Here is a 20,779-nt window from a genome sequence, read left to right as displayed (position 1 = left end):
TTTGACCCGACCCAAACCCGACTTTACCGAGTCAAAAACTGCATTAACGGGCGGTTCGGGTCGGATGCATTGGAATGGGTTGAGCTGCTATGGTTCCAGATGGGTAGATACGGTCGAGTCCGGGTTGAATTTTTAAAAACCATCTAAACCCGAACAGAACCAAAGTAGATAAAATATTAATTAAAATTGGTAGCTAGCTTGAAATCTACTATCATAGCATGTGCTTTTTTGACTTCTGCGCACCAAAGCTGCATAGTGCAGAGGGAGTAATAATTGCCATTGAAATGAATAAATAAATGTACCTTTTGCACATCACTTCCAAAGCTTGTCTTTTAAAGATTTATTTTATTTGAAAATGCTAAACACAGCAATGAGTAAAGTTAAAGCAACTTCGTTTCTCTCACTACCCTCATCAGCTCATCACTTTCTTCTCCTCTTCTCTCTGATTCATCTCAACAAAACTCTAATCCAAGCCCCATCACACTTTTTGCTTTCCTTTTCACGCTAAGAGTCTTCCAAGTTCTACTACTCATCTTCAGTTTTCTCCAACTCTGGGATAAACCAACTTCACCCTCCACCACTCCATCTTTTTCATTCCCTAGTCCAGCACCGCAAGCCACCTTTACATATGATTGTTGATTTCTTTCTCTCTTTCTCCCTCTTTCTCCATTTTTGTTTGAAATTTTCAACAAAAACCAGAAAACACAATCTACTCCAAAACCGTTTCAACCCACCCGAGCAACCCGTTTAGCGATTCAACCCGCACCCGAAATATCCGAGGCTTCCACGGTTGAAAATGGTTTGATATATGCTTGGTTCAAAACTGCCCAAACCCGACATCTTTCACCCGAGCCCGCCCGAAACCGACCTGTGCTAAGTATTAACTATTAACTATGAAGAGCTCTTTGTTTTTCACATCAATTTTAATATTTTAATAGCATCTAGTCTCTCATCTTCCTTCTTCCCCCTAAGAAGTCACTAGCAGACAACTGCACCAAGACCATCAGGGAATTCCCAAGCAAAACAAACGTCTTCGTCTCACCCCCAAACACATACGAAAGCCCAAATGGAAGATGTGCAATTGGGCTTGGATTTAGAAAGTTGAAATTGTATACAAATATGTATGTACTACAAGTTACACTAAGAAACAATTAAACATGTCGAATTGGATGATTTATCAATTATCAATGTTGTCAAGTTACAGCCTTGATATAATATGCAGATAACTTGATTCATTGACTGTTTAAATTGATATCATTCCTAAACGAGGACGAAAGAATATACAAATTCTGTTACAAATTCGAATGTGGTTGAACCACATATAAATAGTCTCAAACCCAGCAAAAAAAATATAAATGGTACAAAGAAAATGTGATCATCTAACAGAAGTTGAAAGTCGTAGACTATCTTCGAGAGAGCAATTTTCTTAACCAAATGTTATATTAAGGGAATGAAACACCAAAATTAACCAATTCATTATTTTTAATTTAGCAAAAGAATATGCTATAAACTATGAAAGCTTTTCATTTTTTCTACAAAGAAAGCCTCATAACCATTCCTCTACCCTGTCATGATTGAGATGTCACCACCCTTTACCTATTAACCAAAGCCAGTCAAGTGTCACCCCTGCAAAAATACCTCCAAGAAGAAACAACACCAATAGGTTTCCCAAAGCATTTTGTTCTGGACCCTATAAAAAACCAAAACATGAAAATTAATATCTCAGTGCTTTATAGTTTATATCAATGACACTGAAGTCTGAAACTTGTATTTAATACTTCAACTGACTCACCTTGTAGCCTTTGGGTGCAGATGTCATAACACAGACAGTAAGGTAACCATTGGATAGCCCCAAGAAGGATGTCAACATTATCATCCACCCCTGGTCACCATACTTTGCAGTGAAATAAAATGCTGGAACAAGCAAGTAACGACATAGAATTGCTACCGTGATCATCTTTCGGTTTTCCAACTTCACGCATTTCAAGAGTGGAATGTACCTTCCAATCAGATCCCCCACATTATACATTGCAATTAAAACAAGAGCATACCTGAAACAAACAACAGGAAATTAACATCAACTGTTAGTCTGTTACACATATAATCAAAAAACATATTTATTGGCCTATTGTTTTGTAATGAACATACCAGGACCCCAAACTGTGTGATCCTGTATCTTCTGAAAGGAATCCAGGAAAAATTGAGAGGGTTAGCACATATATTAGGAATATATCAAGTGCATAATCAATGTTTTCCAATAACAATTGTTTGTTTCCCTTCCGCTCTTGTCCTTTCTCATATTCCTCGCCCTGGAAAAAGAATCCTTAAAGCATGAGCTGAATGTTAAACAGTGAAAGAGTTCTGATACATATTGGAAAGTGAAAAAGAAGAAAGAAACAGTGCTCACTTCAGGTAATGTCTGGATGCCACCAGCTGCAAGATCAGCTGAAACAGTTTTGGATCCTTCTGATGCTGCTTTTGATCGGTAGTACTTCACAATTGGAAGTTTGGGGAAAACAAATGCATAGAGAAGAACGCACAGAAGCTCAAAGAATGTTGATACGGCAAAAAATACAACTGCAACACAGTATAGCATGATAAATGATAGTAACTAAATAGTACAGGAAGTGAAGACAATGACCATAGTTGTATAGTACAATGGCAACGAACAATAAATAGAATCGTCATCACATAACTTCGATTAATTAGAAGAAATTGACATTGCTGATCTAACAAACAAATAACTTCAAATGTATGTATATATGGCATATTATATTGTAATGACATGGAACTAAAAGCAAATAAAGAATACATTAAAAGCTCAAAGAATGTTGATATAGCAAAGAATAGTAAAGCTGCAAGGACAATATGGCATGATAAGTGATCAGTAACTAAATAGTATGGAAAGGCCTATCAAAAAAAAAAAATAGTATGGAAAGTGAAGACAATGGTCATAGTTGTATGTAATTCAATGGTAGCGAAGAACAATAAATCGAACCAGCACCACAGAACTTCAATGAATTAGAAGAAATTGATATTGCTGATCTAAATAAAAAAGCAACCTCAAATTTATAAGGCACGTTACATTGTGATAACATGGCACTAAAAGTATCCATCTAAGAATCTCACTTAAAAACGATAATGGAGGACTCAGCGTGTGTTTAGTAGAGTGGGGGGTACAAAAGCCAATACAGTTCTATCCACAAGCTAAAGTTTGTTCTTCTTGCTAAAATTGATTTTGAAATCTAAATTGGTTTGTAAAAGGTAAACCAAAGTACCAAACACCCTATCAGCAGAAATGGGATTACTGTCTTTACCAAAACAGAAGGAATTATGTGTCTATCTTATTTATGTTAAAACAACAACATAAGAATACATATGTTCATGAATTGAATGTTAGGTTCAACAAACATATTGCAGGCATATTCTTGACTAATTGACGACAAAAAAAGTGAAGTTGGTAATCAGTACAGAACAGAAGTTACAACTGTTCTAAAGTCAAGCATAAACGTATCTAAATGAAGAAATGTTGAGACTGCTGGCAAGCAGCCTATAGTAGTTTATACTTTATTATACTTATAAGTTATAATCAATTACAAAAAGAAGAGAAGAATGATTTATTTCTCAGGTATTGAAGAGTTGAACTTACTAGCTCCTTTTCGAAGACCATCCTTAGAACTGTCAAATGCTGCTTTTGTAATTAACCTCAAAGCAGAGGTTAATGCACCGGATGCTGCTAAGCCAGCAAGAAAAGACTGTAACAATAAAATAGAGTGGCAATTAAATTCATATCTTCAATAACTTCATAGTAATACTAATTATATCACTTATGCTGACCTGAATGAATTCTGGTTGCATGTAGGACAGGTCTCCCACCATTCCACCTTGAACATGAGCATCTGCAACTCCAAAAGCACCACTAATTGCGCATATACCAATGAAAGTTCCAAGTCCTCCTTTTCCAGATGTAGCTAAATCCAACTATGGAACGGAAGATTGGTTGGAAACATATATAAAATCAAAACCATGCTAAAGGAATCAAAGTTCACAAACAAGTGAATTGGACTTACAATTAACACCAACAGAGTGGTTATGAAAAAAAGAGTGTATCCAAGTAGGTTCCGTTTTCGTGTGTTGATTTTTGCCTCATTATAAGCCAGCACTGCAAGTGTTCCAACTGCAAATGGCTGATATACCAGAGTAAGCACCCTGGAGGGGTGGTATTTCTGCACAAGGAGAAAAAGAAATTAAACTATTTCTTTACCAAGAGTCCCAGGCAATTCTATTATTAGAAAATTACAACATCTGAATCACATAATTGAGTGTAAAAAGTTCTTCAAAACAAAAGAACATGAAGTTTAATTTGACAGGAAAGTAATATATATATATATATATATATATATATATATATTTCAAGGAAGTGATACAAATTGGAATTGTGCCTTTGTGTCAATTTTGCAAACAGCTGTGAAAGTAAGCATGAGAAATGAATACACATCAATTACCGGAAACAACTTCTTGTAGTAATCTTCTATTGTGAGCATACTGTTCCATGAGAAAAGACATCCATTGCCAAGAAGCCAGCAGACAATTATTGCAGCATATTTTCCCTGTTATATAAAAAGCATGGAAATTAAGAACATAATTCACTTAGCTTCCATAAGCTAAAGTAGTGAATAGTAATGGATCCAATCACAAACCTCAAGACGTGTTGGTGTTTGAAGCTCACCGTTGACCATGGCGGAGGATGCTACTTCTTAATGAATCTCTACAAGAGAGTAGATAAACCAAGGTGAGGATTCTATGTGTACATGATGAAGTTGAAATATATAGTAGCAGAGAAGTAGATATGAGTGGAAAATGAAAGAATGGCATTTGTAAACTTTGAGATATGAGTCCAGAATAATGACTAAAGAAATAGAATGATAAAGTATTACACAAAAAATAGAGATATTTAGCATATAAAAGGAAGAGAAAGTGCCTACAGAGGCAATAGAAAATTGTTTTCGCAATTTTGATCCACATGTGGTGAAGGTCTAACGTGTCCCAAGAATACGACTCTCGGGAATCGAGCTTTTGACCTACGGATTCAAACAACCACACCAATGCGACTGGTTGTTGAATAGAAATAATGACTCAATAAAAGTCAATCTTATTTTGGAAAGAAAAAATTGGTCTGAAGGCATTAAGGCAACATTAGATTATCTTAGATATATAAAAATGGAATTTATAAATTTAATGAATTTGCTCAAGTCAAAGCATTATTTTAGGTTAAAATTATGAGCAGGTCACGGCGATCACAATGTTGTCCATTGTTCATGTGCAGCGCAGGCATTAAAGTTAACAATAAAAGAAGAACAAACACATGGGTATTTGCAGGTATTGCTACTAAAATTGCTCCATCTTCCACGTGATGATGAACTGGGTGGAGACAATATGCAGCAACAGCAAGTAAGAGAAACAAACGAACAGGAGTAGTATATATCTTTCGCAAAGCAATAATAACAAAAATAAAAATAGCAATACCATGGCACCTAAATAGACTGATAAAGAAAAAATAATAATAGTTAAAGAGAGGAAGAGGTTACCCAAAATGGAGACTCGCTGAGAGGAGAGGAAGAGAATGCAAGGAAGAAGAAGAATCTCAAAACTTTGAATTGTGTCGTGGTGTGGCTGTGCTGTTACTACTATATTAATGCAGTTGCGTCATCATGGGCTAAACAGATAAGTTGCAAAGTTGTATTCCACGTTTTTGTCAATGACATCAATTTGAATTTTGTTTTTTTTTACAGATAAATTGCACTTTACAAATTGATATCTAAATTTCCCTCACCCAACTCATATATCTCGTAACTTTAAATTCTTAACCCTTGAACTATTATTCAGGAACAATCGATATGAATCTGAGTCCAAATCTCAATTTTTAATATTCATGATTTGTTCCCACACGATGCTGGGAACGTTGAATCCGCCGTCACCGCGAAAGTGTTGTGACTCTTCAGTTTTCACATTCACATGTGTCGGCTTCTATTTATACTATTTACTATTTAGTCAAGGAAAATAGTAGTACTATCTTTCACACCTATAATTGACCTAACAAAGAATCCGAATCTATTAAATTCAATTGGTTTGTTTTGTTTAATTTTTATCATCAAATCCGATTCAAGTGATTCTAATCAGAAACGAGTTTTTTTTTTCTTTTTTGAAATTAATCAGAAACGAGTTGATTTGGTTTGGGTTTGGGTTATTGAGTAAGAATAAAAAAAATGATTTCTTTGGTACCATATATTTTTACTTTAATATGTAATTTTATGTTTTGAAATAAATTTTATAATTTAGAATTTAATCCTAAATATTTTAAATAATAACCAAAAGATACGTGCCCTCTCCTTTTATAAGGTACCGGTCCTAAAAAAATATAAGAGAATTGTTATTCAGACTAGGGAGGGCAATGGGTCTCGGACCCATAGGGTACCCGCAAAAAATACCCATTATTGGTAAGGTAAAAACTCGCTAGATGGGTATGGGGTTGGGTATGGGTAATTACCCGCAAAAAGTATTGGGTATGGGTACTATAATGGGTGCGGGTATGGGCACACACATATTATTATTATTATTATTATTATTATTATTATTATTATTATATGAACAAATTAACTTAAGCTATAGCTTTCAAACTTACTTATTTTAAAAAATAGGTGAATATTTAAAGTATTCATAATCATTGTTAATTTACTTCCACTTATTTTTAAAATTAGTAAGTTAATAACCTACAACTTTAGGGCTATATTATAAATACAAAATTAAAAATTAAGTTATATCTTTCTTACTTATTCGTTCTAAAAAAAATATTCTTAGTTGAATGATTTTATTTGTTACGTAGATAATCTTTTGTATTTATATTAGTGTTTTTTATTTAAAAATTTAATTGTATTTTTTGTTTTCTATTAACAAAAATAGTGAAAAATATATTTTGGTTAGCTAAATTGCGGGTAATGGCGCGGGTACGGGCATATAGGTACCCAGAGGGTACGGGGACGGGCATTCAAGTTGCTACCCACGCGGGTATGGGGACGGGTACGGGTAATTTTTTAAAACGCGGGTATGGGGATGAGTACTATAGTACCCTACCCAGACCCTACCCATTGTCATCCCTAATTCAGACTCTCTCACAGCTATTCAGACTCCTCATTAATGTATGAAAAGTTCTAAATGTCTTTAATTGAAAAAAATAAAAAAAAAATCCTCACTCTCTTCACATTCTTTCTCTCTCCTCTCTCCTTACCTCTTTCCTCTTTCTTCCACCCCACCACCCACCACCACCCACCGCCACCATCGCCGCCGCCGCCGCCGCCACCACCACCACAACCTCCATCTTCTGTCGTTTTTGAAAATATCCAACTTTAGGGAGTTGTTTCTGTCGTTTTTTAATTTTTTTCTGCAAATAAACGCACTTTAGAAGTGCGTTACGCACGCAATTTAAAAGTAAGTAGTTAACGCACTGTTAACGTGCGAAGTAAACGCACTTTTAAAGTGTGTTTTGCTGCAAATTTGTACATAACTAATATTAGATGATTTTTGAAAATCGTCAGACTACTTGAAGGTGTAGGAATTTAGAGATTCTAACTGCATATTTGAACTTAGAATGATCATATTACCTTAACTAATAAGTGATAGTCCAAAATTTCTTCCGAAAATTAAACAGGAAAAAAAAGAAATATATGTGTCGCGCTCGCACTTTGAAAGTGTGTGACTATTACACATGGTTATAAAAACCGGACTGAACCGAACCAGCCGGTTCGACCGTTTAAACCGGGAACCGAACCCTGGGCCGGTCTGAATCAACCATAAAACCGTGTGGTGCAAAAACCGGAGGTGAATCAAAAGAACCGGTCTAAAACCGTTTGAACCAGGAAAAACCGGCCGGTTGGCGGTTTGGGCGGTTCAGTAAAAAAATAATTTTTTTTGGGGATTTTTTGCCAACTGGGCTGAGACAAACAAAAAAAACTCTTGAAGGATGGGCTCAAAAAGACATCCGATCGCAAAAAAGGCCAAGAAACCTAAATCATGATTATTAGGTTGAAAAACTTCAAACGTGTTTACCCTTTCTTCCAGAATAGCAACCACAACAATGAGCAAACCCTGGTCTTCCAAGTTCCAACCTCTTCACCTTCGATCCGCCACGCACGTCGCCGGAGTCCTCGCGCATCGCCGTAGTACTCCGCGCGCCGCTGTAGCTGCGAGTCTCGCCTGAATCTTCCTTTCACAGCGGCCTCTGTTCTGGACTTGACTTGTTTTTTGGGCTTGGTTATGCTAATATTGTTCAAAAGTGTGTGCCCATTGAAGCAAATGGTTGTGCGTTGAAGGAGAATTGGAAGTTCACTAGTTTTGTTCCATCGAATTGGATCTGAGGGAGGGGTGCGCAATGCCTTACTTTGTTTCTGGAAGCTATGATCTTAATATATTAGTACTAAATTCCTGATAATTTACTGATATTTCATTTGTATAGTATTTCCAATTTGCATTTGGCTTGTATTTTGCATGACATTTGTGATTTAATCTGAAATGGCGGTGGTCACTTGTTGCAGGAGAGGTGTTGAGGTCAATTTGCTGGCTCCTACTTTTATATCTTTAATCTTTAAATAGTACAATTTTGGCATAATTGGAGGTTCTGTTGTGTTGTGTTCTTTTATAAATTGAATAATACTATTCTATGGCATATTTGGCTCTATTATTAAAATTTATTACAAAATAATATTAAATAATTTATTGCGGTAAAACTGGTTGGACCACGATTCAACTACGGTTGAACCCGTGAACCAGTATCCTCACTGGTTTGATCACCGGTCTGGTTTTGATAACCTTGCTATTACACTTTGAAAGTGTGTGACTATCGCACTTTCAAAGTGCGAGCGAAAAAAAAATTTATGAAGGATTTTTTTAGATTTTACAAATTTATCAGGATCTGAGTAGCTGTGAGAGGTCTGAATAACAATTCCCAAAATATAAATTCCACTACAATTTAAAGACAATTCATTATTTTATACAATTTTTTACATATGTGAAACCAATTCTAAATGTTGATAATATCGTCTTTCTTTCGGTGCCCACTAGGGTGGGCAACTTTCTTTTTTGTCCACCGGTGGACCAAAGGGCTTTTCAGTAATTTCCAAACATCATCCCCAATCCTTCTCTTTCTCCCCCCAATGCTGCCCCACCCTTCTCGTTTCACCACTGCCACCTACCTTCCCTCAATAAGCTGCAAACATTCATCTTTTCTATCTCTTAAGTGTAAACCTCTTTCTCAATACTTGTAAATCAATTAGTTTTCTCCCTCGGTTTTTCATTTCAATTCCAATTCCACTTTTAAACCACTACAAACCCAAATAATCTAATCAGGATTTTCTTAACCTTCCCAATCTGATTGAACCTTAGAAAATTTCACTGTTTTATTTGCAGAAGAGGAATTTAACTTAATCTGGAAAGGAAGAAAAATCTGGAAGCAAACTAGGTGTTTCAGATCTGTAAAAAGAGGAATTTTTCAGATCTATAAGGAGTGTCGATGCCATTTTTCTTCTTCTTCTACCTTACTTATTACACCTTCCTCCTCCCCTTTCTCTCTGTGTTTCTTTTCTCCTTTCTCCCTGTTTATCCTTTTATTTTCTCAGAACACAAAAAAAAAATGCCTGCAACTGCAACAACAGAGAACAATCAAGGCTGGAGCACGCAGATCTCACGCGCCTGAGGGAGAGGAGGACGACGCGGGGGCGTGCAAGCAAGACAGAGGTTGGAGCGACCGGTGGTACACTTGGTTGGCGCGGGTCGCTGGTCACACGCGGGCACAAGTGGTTTTGGAACACCAGATGGTGTGGCCAGTGATGGAACTTGAAACCTCACCGCAGCTGGGAGAAGAAGAGCTGATAATAGGAGTGGATGTAGGAATTGTCAAATTATATTTTTACCTTTTTTATCATCAACCAATCATAACCATTCAATGAAAAAATATTCTAAGATTCTCAAATCTAATGGCGGTAAATGATGGTCCATGGGTGGACTAAAAAAAAAGGTTGCCCACCCTAGTGGGCACCCTTTCTTTAACATAACATTGTTCAACTCATTATTATTTTTATCTCAACTATTTAACAATATTGGATAGCATAAGACACTTGATTAGAAGGTTGACAAAGTCAATAACTTTAACAAGATAAAAGAGTTATTAATGATAAATTTTAAAAAGTACAAATATAGAGATCAAAGGCTTAAAATTTTATATCCTTCCAAATATGTTAAATGTTGTTTTCATCATTGAAAAATAATTTTTTATTTTAATTCCTAAAAACATATATTCTTATTTATTTTCACCCTCATTGTTAAATTATATTTATGTGTCTCATTGAAAGCTAGTTCACTCATCCAATTTAGACTTTTTTTCATGTAATTTGGCATTGTGGGACTCACTCTTAACATAACTCGTTGACACACGTTTCAAAGAGAACGTTCCATTTTGCTTTTTGTTTGATTATCTTCTCCCACTTTTCTCCCTATCAAGGAGAACATTCCATAGTTGTCGGTAATAAAAACGCCAGTAGTTGAGCTAACTCTTGTAGTGGCCTAGTCGAAAATCCAAACGTTGAGACAACGCAACCACCACCTTCCCACTTTACCGCGTCACATCATTCAATACTAATAGGTCCAACTCGCTAGAATCTCCATATCTCGAGGAAGCTAGGTTCCCAGCCAAGCACCTTGAGCTCTATCACTGTTGTCGTGAGGCACTAGCGCAACCCAAGCTTGAGGTCAACATCTCTCTCTGGCGGTACTCTAGGCTGAAAAGGGTAGGCTTTGTTTTGTTATGATTTGGAGAGGAAGTAGAGTTAGGTCAAATGTGAAGTTCCTTACATGCCTGCCCTCGTCCATCCTTTGCTCCACTATCTCCACCCACACCATTGAACTTTGCTCAAGGTCACTGCTCTCACCGTCTCCTCCATTGTTTCCTCCACCCCCTATGCTGCCTTCATCATGCCTAGCTTCTATTGCTGCTAGTTTGGAATCTACAAAAGCTTTCCTCTTCTCTCTACGTTCTCAAAGTAGCTAGGCTAACTCATGTTCGCGCTGCTGAAACCATGATTTGGACTTCCAAGATAGCCGCACAATTTGCAGCTCTAGCAAAACTGAATGAGTTGTTAATATGGGAGCATTGTTTAAAAAGAAAGATAAAATCTTCTTCATTCATAAGTCAATTGGTTTATGTATTAATTTGGAGGTTTTAGGGATTTTAGACGACCCTTAGAGTTTTTACATCATGATTTCAATTGCATGCATCAGCTTCTTTACTTAAGTGAGCATGCTTGTTTTTATTTTTATCTTTTTTTATAATAGAGAATGCTTGTTTTTAATTGTTTATGTTTCTGTTTTGGGGTATCACTCTTTGAGATTTATTGTTGTAAGTGTTATGTGACCACACTTTGGGTATTGTTCCTAACATTTTTGACACAAAAAAGTGTGACATGAGTAAATGACGCCAAACGACAATGGTGAAAGGTGCTCAATAGCGATAGTGCTGGAGAGTGTCAAATGGTTGTGACATTCAACAACAAAAGCATTATCCCACTAAGTGAGGTCGGCTATATAGATCACATTACGTCATTGGCTCGACCAAAAACTAACTTACGAGGAATACTATTGATAATGAGCTATTTTATAACAATGTGTTTTCATGCTCTTTTAGGTCTCCCTCTACCTCTCTTCGCGCACGACTAAAATGGTTGACATGTGAGAATGAGAAGGGAATATCTACCATATTTTTTTCTTTTTTCACACAACTTGCTCTTAAAATAAAATTTACACTAACTAGTAAGGATATGATAAGGAAACATGAATTATAGGGGAAAACAGTTGACAATTGAGGTTCCTTTTCATCATATACCAGCATCAAACTGCGTTACAAAATGTGTTTATGCATTAATACAAAAACAGATTGTTTGTATTTCAGATTTAAATATATGACAGCCGAGGCACAGCTTTAAGAATTCTAAGCCCACCATGGAGCATCACCAGTTCTGAAATCTGTTTCGACCCAAGGAACAAACACCACCTTCCCATCAACCACATCACAATGTGCCAATGCCAGAGACTGACATACAACAAGAACAACAAAAATATTCAATGCTAGTACAGTAATTAGAGTAACAGATAAGTGAAGCAAGTTCTAAGAAATAAACCATAACAAGTCTAAATGCTATGCTTCTAAGTCAAAACACATGCAGCGAAAAGAATGTCAAAAGAAAAGGTTTTTCTAATTTGCTTACCAAGGGAGCAGGTCCTCTCACAACTCTTCCTTGGTCATTGTACTGAGATCCATGGCAGGGGCAGATGAACTTTTTCTCAGCTGTATTAAACGGCACGACACACCCAAGGTGGGTGCAAACAGCGTTAATACCATATGTTGCAAGTGTTCTGTCTTTCTCCACCACAAGGTAGGTAGGATCTCCCTGGGATTCAAATCATGAAAATAGTTATTATGGTAGGAACTAGGAAGCTTGAGAAGGAAATTTATTTTACTTATATAAGGCCAGATCTTGGGTTGTTAACTTGTTATGGCTAGAATTGCAATTTACCACATAAATTTTGCATAGTATGGCAAGATAATTTTGTTGAGCAAAGAGAATAACATTGAGAAGAAGGAAAGAAGCAATGGGAAATGGCATTGAACATTGAAGCATAATACTATAATAGTCTGAGAAAACAATTGCTTTCAACATTATATGTAAAGTATCTGCAGCTTGTGGAAGATCTATGAAAACTCTAGCCAATGAACGGCTGTAAGCACTTCGTACCTTCAATCCTTGTGTAAGCGTACGGTCACCAGGTCCATGTGCCTTGAGCCATTGCTCTGCAACTACATCATTTCCAATGGCATCCTTTGCAATAGTACCACCAGTTGCAGAACCTGACCTGCAATTTGCATAGATGAAGAAACTAAGATTAATATACAGCACATTGGCAGGTCAACAGTTAATCACTGAATTTTGATTCTTTTAGGATATGTGTTCCTTTGAACCAAATAACAGTTTAAGGACTCTTTTAGCATGTTGTATTATAATAAGATAAGTTTATACAATGTATTAAAACTTTTAAAGCTAACATGAAAAGAAAGCAAAGTGCTAAGAATGGAAGCAACATTTCAAGAAGTAAGAAACAATCAATTCCATACTCCTCCCAAACAATAGGAATATGCCCCAAGTTTTAACTTCCATCATTTCTTTCCCTCTCACAGTAAAAATCACGACCATTATAACCAAACAAGAATTAGCCTCAAGCTGTTGTACAATTATGTTTAAGTAAAACGTTACATATCAAGGGAAATGAAATCAAATTCAAGGTTTGTAAGGAATGCTTCTCAATGACACGACAGTGGAGAAAAATCCTAGCCATCCAGAATAACCTTTTACTCCACCAAATTTTGGACGGTTGAAATCTCTCTCCAGCGGTCATGACATTGGAGAGGATCCAATCCCCCTTAGATCACATGAACTATTAGTTCAAGAGGACTATTAATACCAAATATTTTACCAATTTTCTTAGTGCTTCTTTAATTATAGTAGGAAAAGCTGATTGCTAATAACCATCCTTTTGCTCTACAATGGTTAAGACTTAGAAAATTAATTCAAAACCTACAAACAGATATGATTAAAACTATACACCAATTCACACAATTGTACAAGTCATATAGCTATGTTTGGATATCCGTTGTTACTAGTGCAAAACAAAAAAGTGGAACAGTTGAGTTCAATAAGTACACCCAAAACACAATTCATAAATAGGTTGAGTTACTAGTTCAATTTCTATAAAAACAATAATGGAGAAGGTTAACCTACCCTGGAGGGGCGAAGAAGGTGGCATAAGGGACAAGCATTCCAGCACTGGGGAGTGAAATAGCACCAAGAAGAAGCAAATTCAAGAGCTTCCTTTTCTCCATATCAGGGACTCGATCAGCAGGAATGCTGGTAGCCATGCAAGCAATTCTAATCCCCTTGGCCTTCCCCACCATCTGGTTCCTTGCTGGTTTCACAAGAAGCGCTTGTGAGGGACAGAAAATTCCACTCTTTCCAGAACATAGCTGAAATCAAAACAAAAACTCTCACTTGCTTGTTGCAGAGAAAGAAAGAAAGAAAAAAAATAACAACATTGTTTCTAGTGTAATACCTGTGAAGGGGTTACAGGGGAGAGAGTTGTGGACGACATGGTTGAAGATGAAGAATTTCTGAGATAGAGAATGAAAGAGGAGATATGTAATAAGATGGTGTTGAGCAAACAAGCTTAAACGACCACCACAACTGTCAACACAACAGTTGATCATGGATAAGGCACTAAGGCCATGTTGGTGTCACCTAGCCACACGTTCTTAAGCCATCCAGATTGTTATTTTTTTTCTTTAGATTTCCATCCAGCAACTTGAATTTCTTTTTTGTCAAAATTTTAAAAAATTGTGAGGTGAATATATGTTTTCTTTTGGGTGTATTACTGTATTTGATTGCAATCGCAATTTCGAACCGGATTGAATTACAAAGTCTTTCCTACCAAATGTTTTGGATTGGAACTTGAGACATATAATTAAGGTAGAATAATCATGTGTCAATTGATATACATTTTTTGTGGTGAGATGAATATATTTTTTATTCAAGTGAAAATTATAATATTTAATTTTAATGCCAAAGATCATAAGGCTTTCATATTTTATTCTGAATTGTTTTTTTAGTAGAAATTACAATTAAAATATATCAATTTTTTATAGGATGAAAAACATATTTAATTAAAAAAAATTGGACAACATTTGGTTAGTAAAAGTGAGATTATGGGATTTTTTTGCTCTTTTTATTCTCCGGTGTGGGCTCAGTCTATTTCTAGGCTTCCTATTTGGCCCACTTATCTAAGGACATGCCAGTTTTTGGATAACAGTATATTCGGAAAAATATACAGGCCTGCCATAATGATTTTCAGACCTCGTTTTTTAAGCAAAATAACAATTTTAAACAAAAAAAAAAACTAGGCCTAAAAAATTTAGTGTTGTAATGCAAAAAACTTTCTTAGATTGGAAAGGAAAAAGTAAACAGATAAAAGAAAACCAACAGAAATAAAAATTAGTCATACTTCAACAATGGGAGAACATTCCTAGGAGGAGAGGATAAGGTCTTCTACACTTTCACCTCCCTGAGCCCCAATTTAGCTAGCAATCAGCCACCATGTTAAGGTATTTAAAAAAGTGTTGGAATCTCAGTCTTGTTGCACTAAGATTCTCACTTCAGCCAAATACGTTGCGCAGGGTTGGAGATTGAGAGGTTTACTGCAGTTGATGCCATTCATGAATTCCAAGCAAGCAGGCTCATAATTAAGCTTTTGAGCATCAACACGTCAAGCCACCATAAGACCTTGGATCACGGTCAGAAGTTCAGCTAATAAACAAAAAGTTAATGCATTTCTCTTAATTGTAAGAAATCTTAATCCTGCCAAGTTTCATCATCACACCATTAATCTAATACTCATGTATTTTCTTAATTATTAAACAGTCAATTGTAACATGATCAAGTTTTTTGACAATTGCGAGATTCGTACAAAAATACCTAAATAATTACAATGAAAGATAACAAATTAAATACCATAAAAGACTCAAACAATAAAATAGATTCATCGTGTCTCCAAATGATAGCTCAAATAATAAGAGTTAGGGGACATATGGGTTGGGTGGGGGAGGTTCAAGGATCAATTCATAAAGGGTGCAATTTATCTTTCCGATTTACCAAAAAAAAAATAGATTCATCGTCCAATCAAAGAAGAATAACTAAAGTCATTCAACTCGACTTTAAGCCAATTGAAAGACCTAAACAAAAAGTTATATGAATGATTATTAAGAATTTTTGTATTCGACATTGTCATTTTTGTTTTCAAAATGAGTGAGTTTAATGGATATGCACTGTCAATGTAAAACTTTTTTAGTGACATCAATCACAACATGTCATGTAGGTGGAATAATAAATTCAACAATAAATTTTAATTAAAATAAGAACATATATATTTGCTGATAAGATGAAATTCAATTGAGTGACTGTGTAAACAAAATTTACACTGACGGTGCACACATTAAATTCTTTCAAAATATTATAATTTCATACTATAAATATGTTACATAATACCAAAATGTGATAAATTTTTCAAATTCTTTTTTTTCCCACATATTCATTGAGATTATTTTATCATGGGTCATTTAGACAACCCCTTATAACTATTCTAATTAAAAGTAAAAAGTGCAATTAATTTTTTTAGGGTTATATTTAAAATTTATCCAAAACATTATTTTTTTAATTATCTCCACCATCTCCATACCGGAAAAAATCCACTCCGTTATTATAAAATGTAATTTTATATTAAATAGTATTTTAAAAATTTCAATTTTATTGGTCCCAAACCCAAAAGAAAGAGACAAAATGATCAAACCTATCATAGCAGACACTTTCTCCCCGATGTACATCACAGTGCCCAAAATGCCCTTCCTTCCAAACGAACATAAATCATTGATACATATTTTTTAGTTTGTCCCAAGAAGCTAGGTAAAGGCCCACTTCCTTGTCTACCCTCTCTATTGCAAACACTAAACATACAATGATGCTGCTATCTGCATGGGAGGAATGGCGTGCTACAAGCACTCATCAAATCATCATGCCCTTCTCTCCACGACTCCACCTCTCTTTCTACCCTTGTTTTATTATTGGCTTCGTTTTTTTTTTTTTGGGTTAATTTTAAGGGTCGGACACCACCATCCCCCAAATCCAGCACCACCATCATCACATTAAACTCTCCTTGAACAGAATCTCTGTCATCTCCGCTACCGGCGAAGGAAAGCTGCAACCTTTGTTTGTGGGGTTTGATGAGGGAGAGAAGGAGGATCTGAGAAGAGGAGGTTCACGGTGTTGGGTCTGGGGAGAGGTGGAGGGAAGGGGGAGGGAGAGAAGGAGGATCTGAGGAGCAGTAGGCGGAGCCCGCTCTCCCGCGGTGGCTGTGATTTTTTCCAGCCGAGCAGTTATGAGGGAAGGAGATGATAAGTGAGGGGTGTTTTCGCCATTACATATTTTTTGTATTTTGAATCTGAATAATTGAATATTTTAATATTATATCAAACGGTTATGATTAAACTGATTAGTTTGAAACTGACCCACGCGCTTCCTGTCCAAGACTTATAAAGAGTTATATTTCTTATTAGTACCAATGTACCATAGTTGTTATTATTGGCTTTTGCTAATTTAGTTTGAAGCGTGCAATTTGTTCTCCCTAAGAGCATCTCCAATGCATAGTTGCTAGTTGGGTTGCTTAAAAACGATTTCGGTGGGTCCAGACTGACACATAAGATTTAAGCAACCCAATCAGAATTCGCTCCAACCACGGTTGCTTAGTTTACTTTTAGTTGGGTCTCATTATACCTCTTATATTTATATTATTTCAAGGTAATGACACTATACAAGTATATGAATGAAAGAGAAAATATGATTTTTTAGTCAAAAAGTAAGGAGAGAGAAAATAAGCAACCGTTACTTAAATTTAAGCAACTCAACTGCCACGTCATGTTGCTCCAGTGGTGCTTCAAAATAAGCAACGTTGCTTAAGTTGCCAACTGAATTTAAGCAACCCCCATTGGAGATGCTCTAACAAGTTCCTGTAATTTTCCAAATTTTATTCATGCATACATGTGATATATAAAGAGAAAGTAACACTATGTTTGATTGGAGGGAGAGGAAGAAGGAAAAAAGAAAGGTAAAAGTGAAAAACAAATAGTGGATTTCTTTATGCTTTCTCTTGCATCAACGCAGTGGGGAAAGAGAATCTATGATTTTCGCCAAAGAAGATAACACCCAACAAGGAAAGAAAAAGGACTACGTGTTCAAACTATGCTATATTAAAAGAAAGTTGTACCAGAGAAAAAGAGCAGGCATGAAGCATCCCCAAAGAAATAGAACGTTCTTCAAAGGAGTTTCCAACTGATGAAGCACATGAAAAGCGATTACGCAGTGTCCCTAACTTTTTGTCTCAGTCACAACCTATATATGTGGTGTTTGATTCACAGTGTTTTAAAAAATTACAATTTATGGTTATTGAGTTTAGCAGATTTTAGGTGAATATCCAAATATGCATTAATAGTATTTAAGTATTTCTTTTTGGTACTTCGGAAAGATAAATCGTATCCTCCAAAATTAATCCATGACCTTCTCTACAAAAAATAATCATGAAATTCACAAATTATATTGAATTTTCCCCGTATTTTTTATTTTAAAATCAATTGTGAATCGAGCACATGATAGTATAAAGTAGACAACAACATAAAGTATAAATTATAAACTTGTAATAGCTGGTAGGAGTGTTGTCACATATTGTGATTACCTTTTACCCAACTTTAAATATTGACCAAATCCCCTTTTAAATTCGAATTTGTGGTTAGACCCGAAGAAACCCGATGAAGTGTAGGTTTAATAAAGGTTGAGCCACAAAATGATAGTCTTGGTTGGCCTAAAAGATAAATTGAATCTCAATTTTAAACTTCATCAATTAATTATCATTACTTCACATTTTGTAAAAAAATAACTAATTTTAATTATGAATTATAAAAGAATCTATACACTTATTACATCATTTTTACTATATTTTGCATGACATAAGATTCTAATCTAACTATACTATGACATGAATTTCCACTATAAAAGTATCTATACACTTTTTTTTTGTCTTTCACCTAACCATAAATATTAGACCGTGCGAAATTTTTTAAATTGACCACGTTTCTACACCATAAGAAACCCTACAAAATGCAAATTTATTAATTAGCTTGTGCCATAATGGGTTAATGGATCAGACCGACTTTTGTCCCAACCCTAATTGCTAGTGGCTTTCAAAGCTAATTTTAGGTGCACAACATATTGAATAGTGATAGGTGAATACATGAATAGTGTCAGACACACGATACCTTCATTTTGTGGCGGTCGAAACGATAACAAATTGTCAATTTTACAATTTGTGGAGGTTGTTTCTAATCTTCATAAACTTGAAGTGTTGGGCGTCTAACATTATTGTTATGTTGAGTCTAGTTATTTTTTCAATAGATTTCATTTTGTTGAGGTTGTTTCAGTGCCTATTGGTTGTAATGGCACTATATCTTTTTGGCTACTTTTCATGTACTCTAAAGTAGTCATGAATCTCTGATCACCAAGCACATGAATAAGCAATCTTAATAAAATTTCTGTAGTAGAATATATGTAGACAATAGTTTAAAGACCGGGATTGTACTATGTACTCTGTAGTTTGTAACATTACTGCTTTCTTCTCTTCTTTTCACAGAAACCCCATCAATAATTAGGTTCTTAGTTTGCATATACTCCTATATACGAAACATAAATAGAGTGTCTATCAATAGTTATCGTTTGATATTATTATTTCCTTTGACTTTAATCGAGTGAGTAGAGATCCCAATGTCCCCAAAACTAACTTTTAATTCCCGAATCTTTACCTAATGGTATGTTCCTTTAATTTGACCAATATATTGGTCATAAGCCACACAGTGAGAGTGAGACAGTTATCTATGTTAATATTCGGGGAGCCACCAACAGTTCAACTTCTCCATCCCCAACCACCAGATGGATCGAGTTGTTATTTTCTTTTGTGATGCATGACAGAGATCGATAATTCAAATTTGTCTCTTGTTGCTGAAGATGTAGCTAGGAATAAAGTTTTACCAGATTTATCTTTGAATTATTACTGTTGTTGTCCCTCACATCATGTGGGTTTATTCAGACTTTGATCAGTCCAGGCCCCAAAGTGAGGGGGTCGCAAAGTTTTCAATTAAATGGTTTGAAAAGTTATTGCAATTGTTTTGAGAACCATAGTAGATTGTGCCATTTTCCCCCTTAACAGTGACTACACTTCACTATATATGATCGTTTTTGCGCTCCAGGGTTCAGAGTGGGACTTGATGTTTGCTTTCTCATCAACCCTTTTACCAAACAAAAATTATTTCTGCATCACCAATTTTTAGAAGACACTCAACACCTATAATCCGTGAGATTTGTGACCGCCACCAATTGTAAGGTTTATTTCTAAAACGGCCACAACAAACTGCAAATGTTTTTAGAAAATTAGTGTTACTTGAATTTGTACGGCTTATGTTGAGAAAAGAATTAATCAGACACCATAAAAAATTTGTACTTTAAAACAAAAACCAAAGACTAATTTGGGTAGAACATATAAGAAATTTTATTTGGCAGGTACAAATTATTCTACCACTAAAATCAATTCTCAAATAAACATACAAAAATGGCTTCTACAATGGACATAATCATTAATCAGCTATCAGATTTAAAAATGATAGTAATTAAGTTAGAATGCATTACACAAGGTGATACATATATAAAGAGACAAGTACGTCGTATCTGTTGGACAAGTAGGTTAAGGTTACAGGATGGTCCCATGTTTCATGTTTGGGTAAAAAAAGGGTTTGTAATTTAAAGTTTGTACAGCTGTAAGGGGAGTATTAGAGTAGGGCACTGTATCAGTCGCAGTTAATGATAGTGCACGAGGATTTAAGCACGATGGGAGCACGATGAAGTTTTAAACCACTGAAAATGTGTAACACTTGCGATTTTTTCTGGCACTACAAACTAGTGGCGGTTTCAAACCGCCAAAAATGTGTAAACCTTGCGTTTTTTTCTGGTACCGAAAAATAGTGGCGGTTTTAAACCGCCAC

General features: G+C 35.5%; 2 protein-coding genes across 3 annotated transcripts; both read right to left on the bottom strand.

The window, feature by feature from the left end:
* Positions 1-1,235: 1,235 nt before the first annotated feature.
* LOC130746730 (equilibrative nucleotide transporter 3-like) lies at positions 1,236-5,730 on the bottom strand. Of its 2 annotated transcripts, XM_057599445.1 has the most exons (10): positions 5,589-5,730; positions 4,701-4,768; positions 4,506-4,610; positions 4,071-4,226; positions 3,838-3,981; positions 3,650-3,755; positions 2,408-2,577; positions 2,149-2,309; positions 1,793-2,051; positions 1,236-1,690 (listed from the first exon to the last, which is right to left on the bottom strand). In XM_057599445.1, exons 2-10 carry the CDS (start codon positions 4,737-4,739, stop codon positions 1,583-1,585), a joined length of 1,248 nt encoding a protein of 415 aa, XP_057455428.1. In that variant the 5' UTR covers positions 4,740-4,768; positions 5,589-5,730; the 3' UTR covers positions 1,236-1,582. The 2 variants fall into 2 exon arrangements, with proteins under 2 accessions (XP_057455428.1, XP_057455429.1); XM_057599446.1 differs by lacking the exon at positions 5,589-5,730 and having other exon boundaries at positions 4,701-4,889.
* Positions 5,731-11,895: 6,165 nt separating this feature from the next.
* LOC130746729 (cytochrome b6-f complex iron-sulfur subunit, chloroplastic) lies at positions 11,896-14,365 on the bottom strand. Its single transcript, XM_057599444.1, has 5 exons — positions 14,206-14,365; positions 13,878-14,119; positions 12,837-12,954; positions 12,309-12,491; positions 11,896-12,133 (listed from the first exon to the last, which is right to left on the bottom strand). The coding sequence occupies exons 1-5, from the start codon at positions 14,242-14,244 to the stop codon at positions 12,032-12,034; spliced, it is 684 nt and encodes a 227-aa protein (XP_057455427.1). The 5' UTR covers positions 14,245-14,365; the 3' UTR covers positions 11,896-12,031.
* Between the last annotated feature and the right edge of the window lie 6,414 nt (positions 14,366-20,779).

This window comes from Lotus japonicus, chromosome 3 (genome assembly GCF_012489685.1).
Source record: "Lotus japonicus ecotype B-129 chromosome 3, LjGifu_v1.2".
Lineage (NCBI taxonomy): Eukaryota > Viridiplantae > Streptophyta > Magnoliopsida > Fabales > Fabaceae > Lotus > Lotus japonicus.
The sequence above is the reverse complement of the archived record's forward strand: the minus strand, read 5'-3'. Positions and strand labels throughout refer to the sequence as shown.

What these genes read in the sequence shown, in the direction of transcription:
- LOC130746730 (XM_057599445.1), bottom strand. Translation starts at nt 4,739, where the DNA reads ATGGTCAACGGTGAGCTTCAAACACCAACACGTCTTGAG. An exon ending in TGCAACCAGAATTCATTCAG is followed by an intron (nt 3,756 to 3,837) that starts GTCAGCATAAGT and finishes TTATTGTTACAG; the next exon opens with TCTTTTCTTGCTGGCTTAGC. An exon ending in CTGCACCCAAAGGCTACAAG is followed by an intron (nt 1,691 to 1,792) that starts GTGAGTCAGTTG and finishes GGTTTTTTATAG; the next exon opens with GGTCCAGAACAAAATGCTTT.
- LOC130746729 (XM_057599444.1), bottom strand. Translation starts at nt 14,244, where the DNA reads ATGTCGTCCACAACTCTCTCCCCTGTAACCCCTTCACAG. An exon ending in ACCTTCTTCGCCCCTCCAGG is followed by an intron (nt 12,955 to 13,877) that starts GTAGGTTAACCT and finishes TGCAAATTGCAG; the next exon opens with GTCAGGTTCTGCAACTGGTG. An exon ending in CGCTTACACAAGGATTGAAG is followed by an intron (nt 12,492 to 12,836) that starts GTACGAAGTGCT and finishes TTTGAATCCCAG; the next exon opens with GGAGATCCTACCTACCTTGT.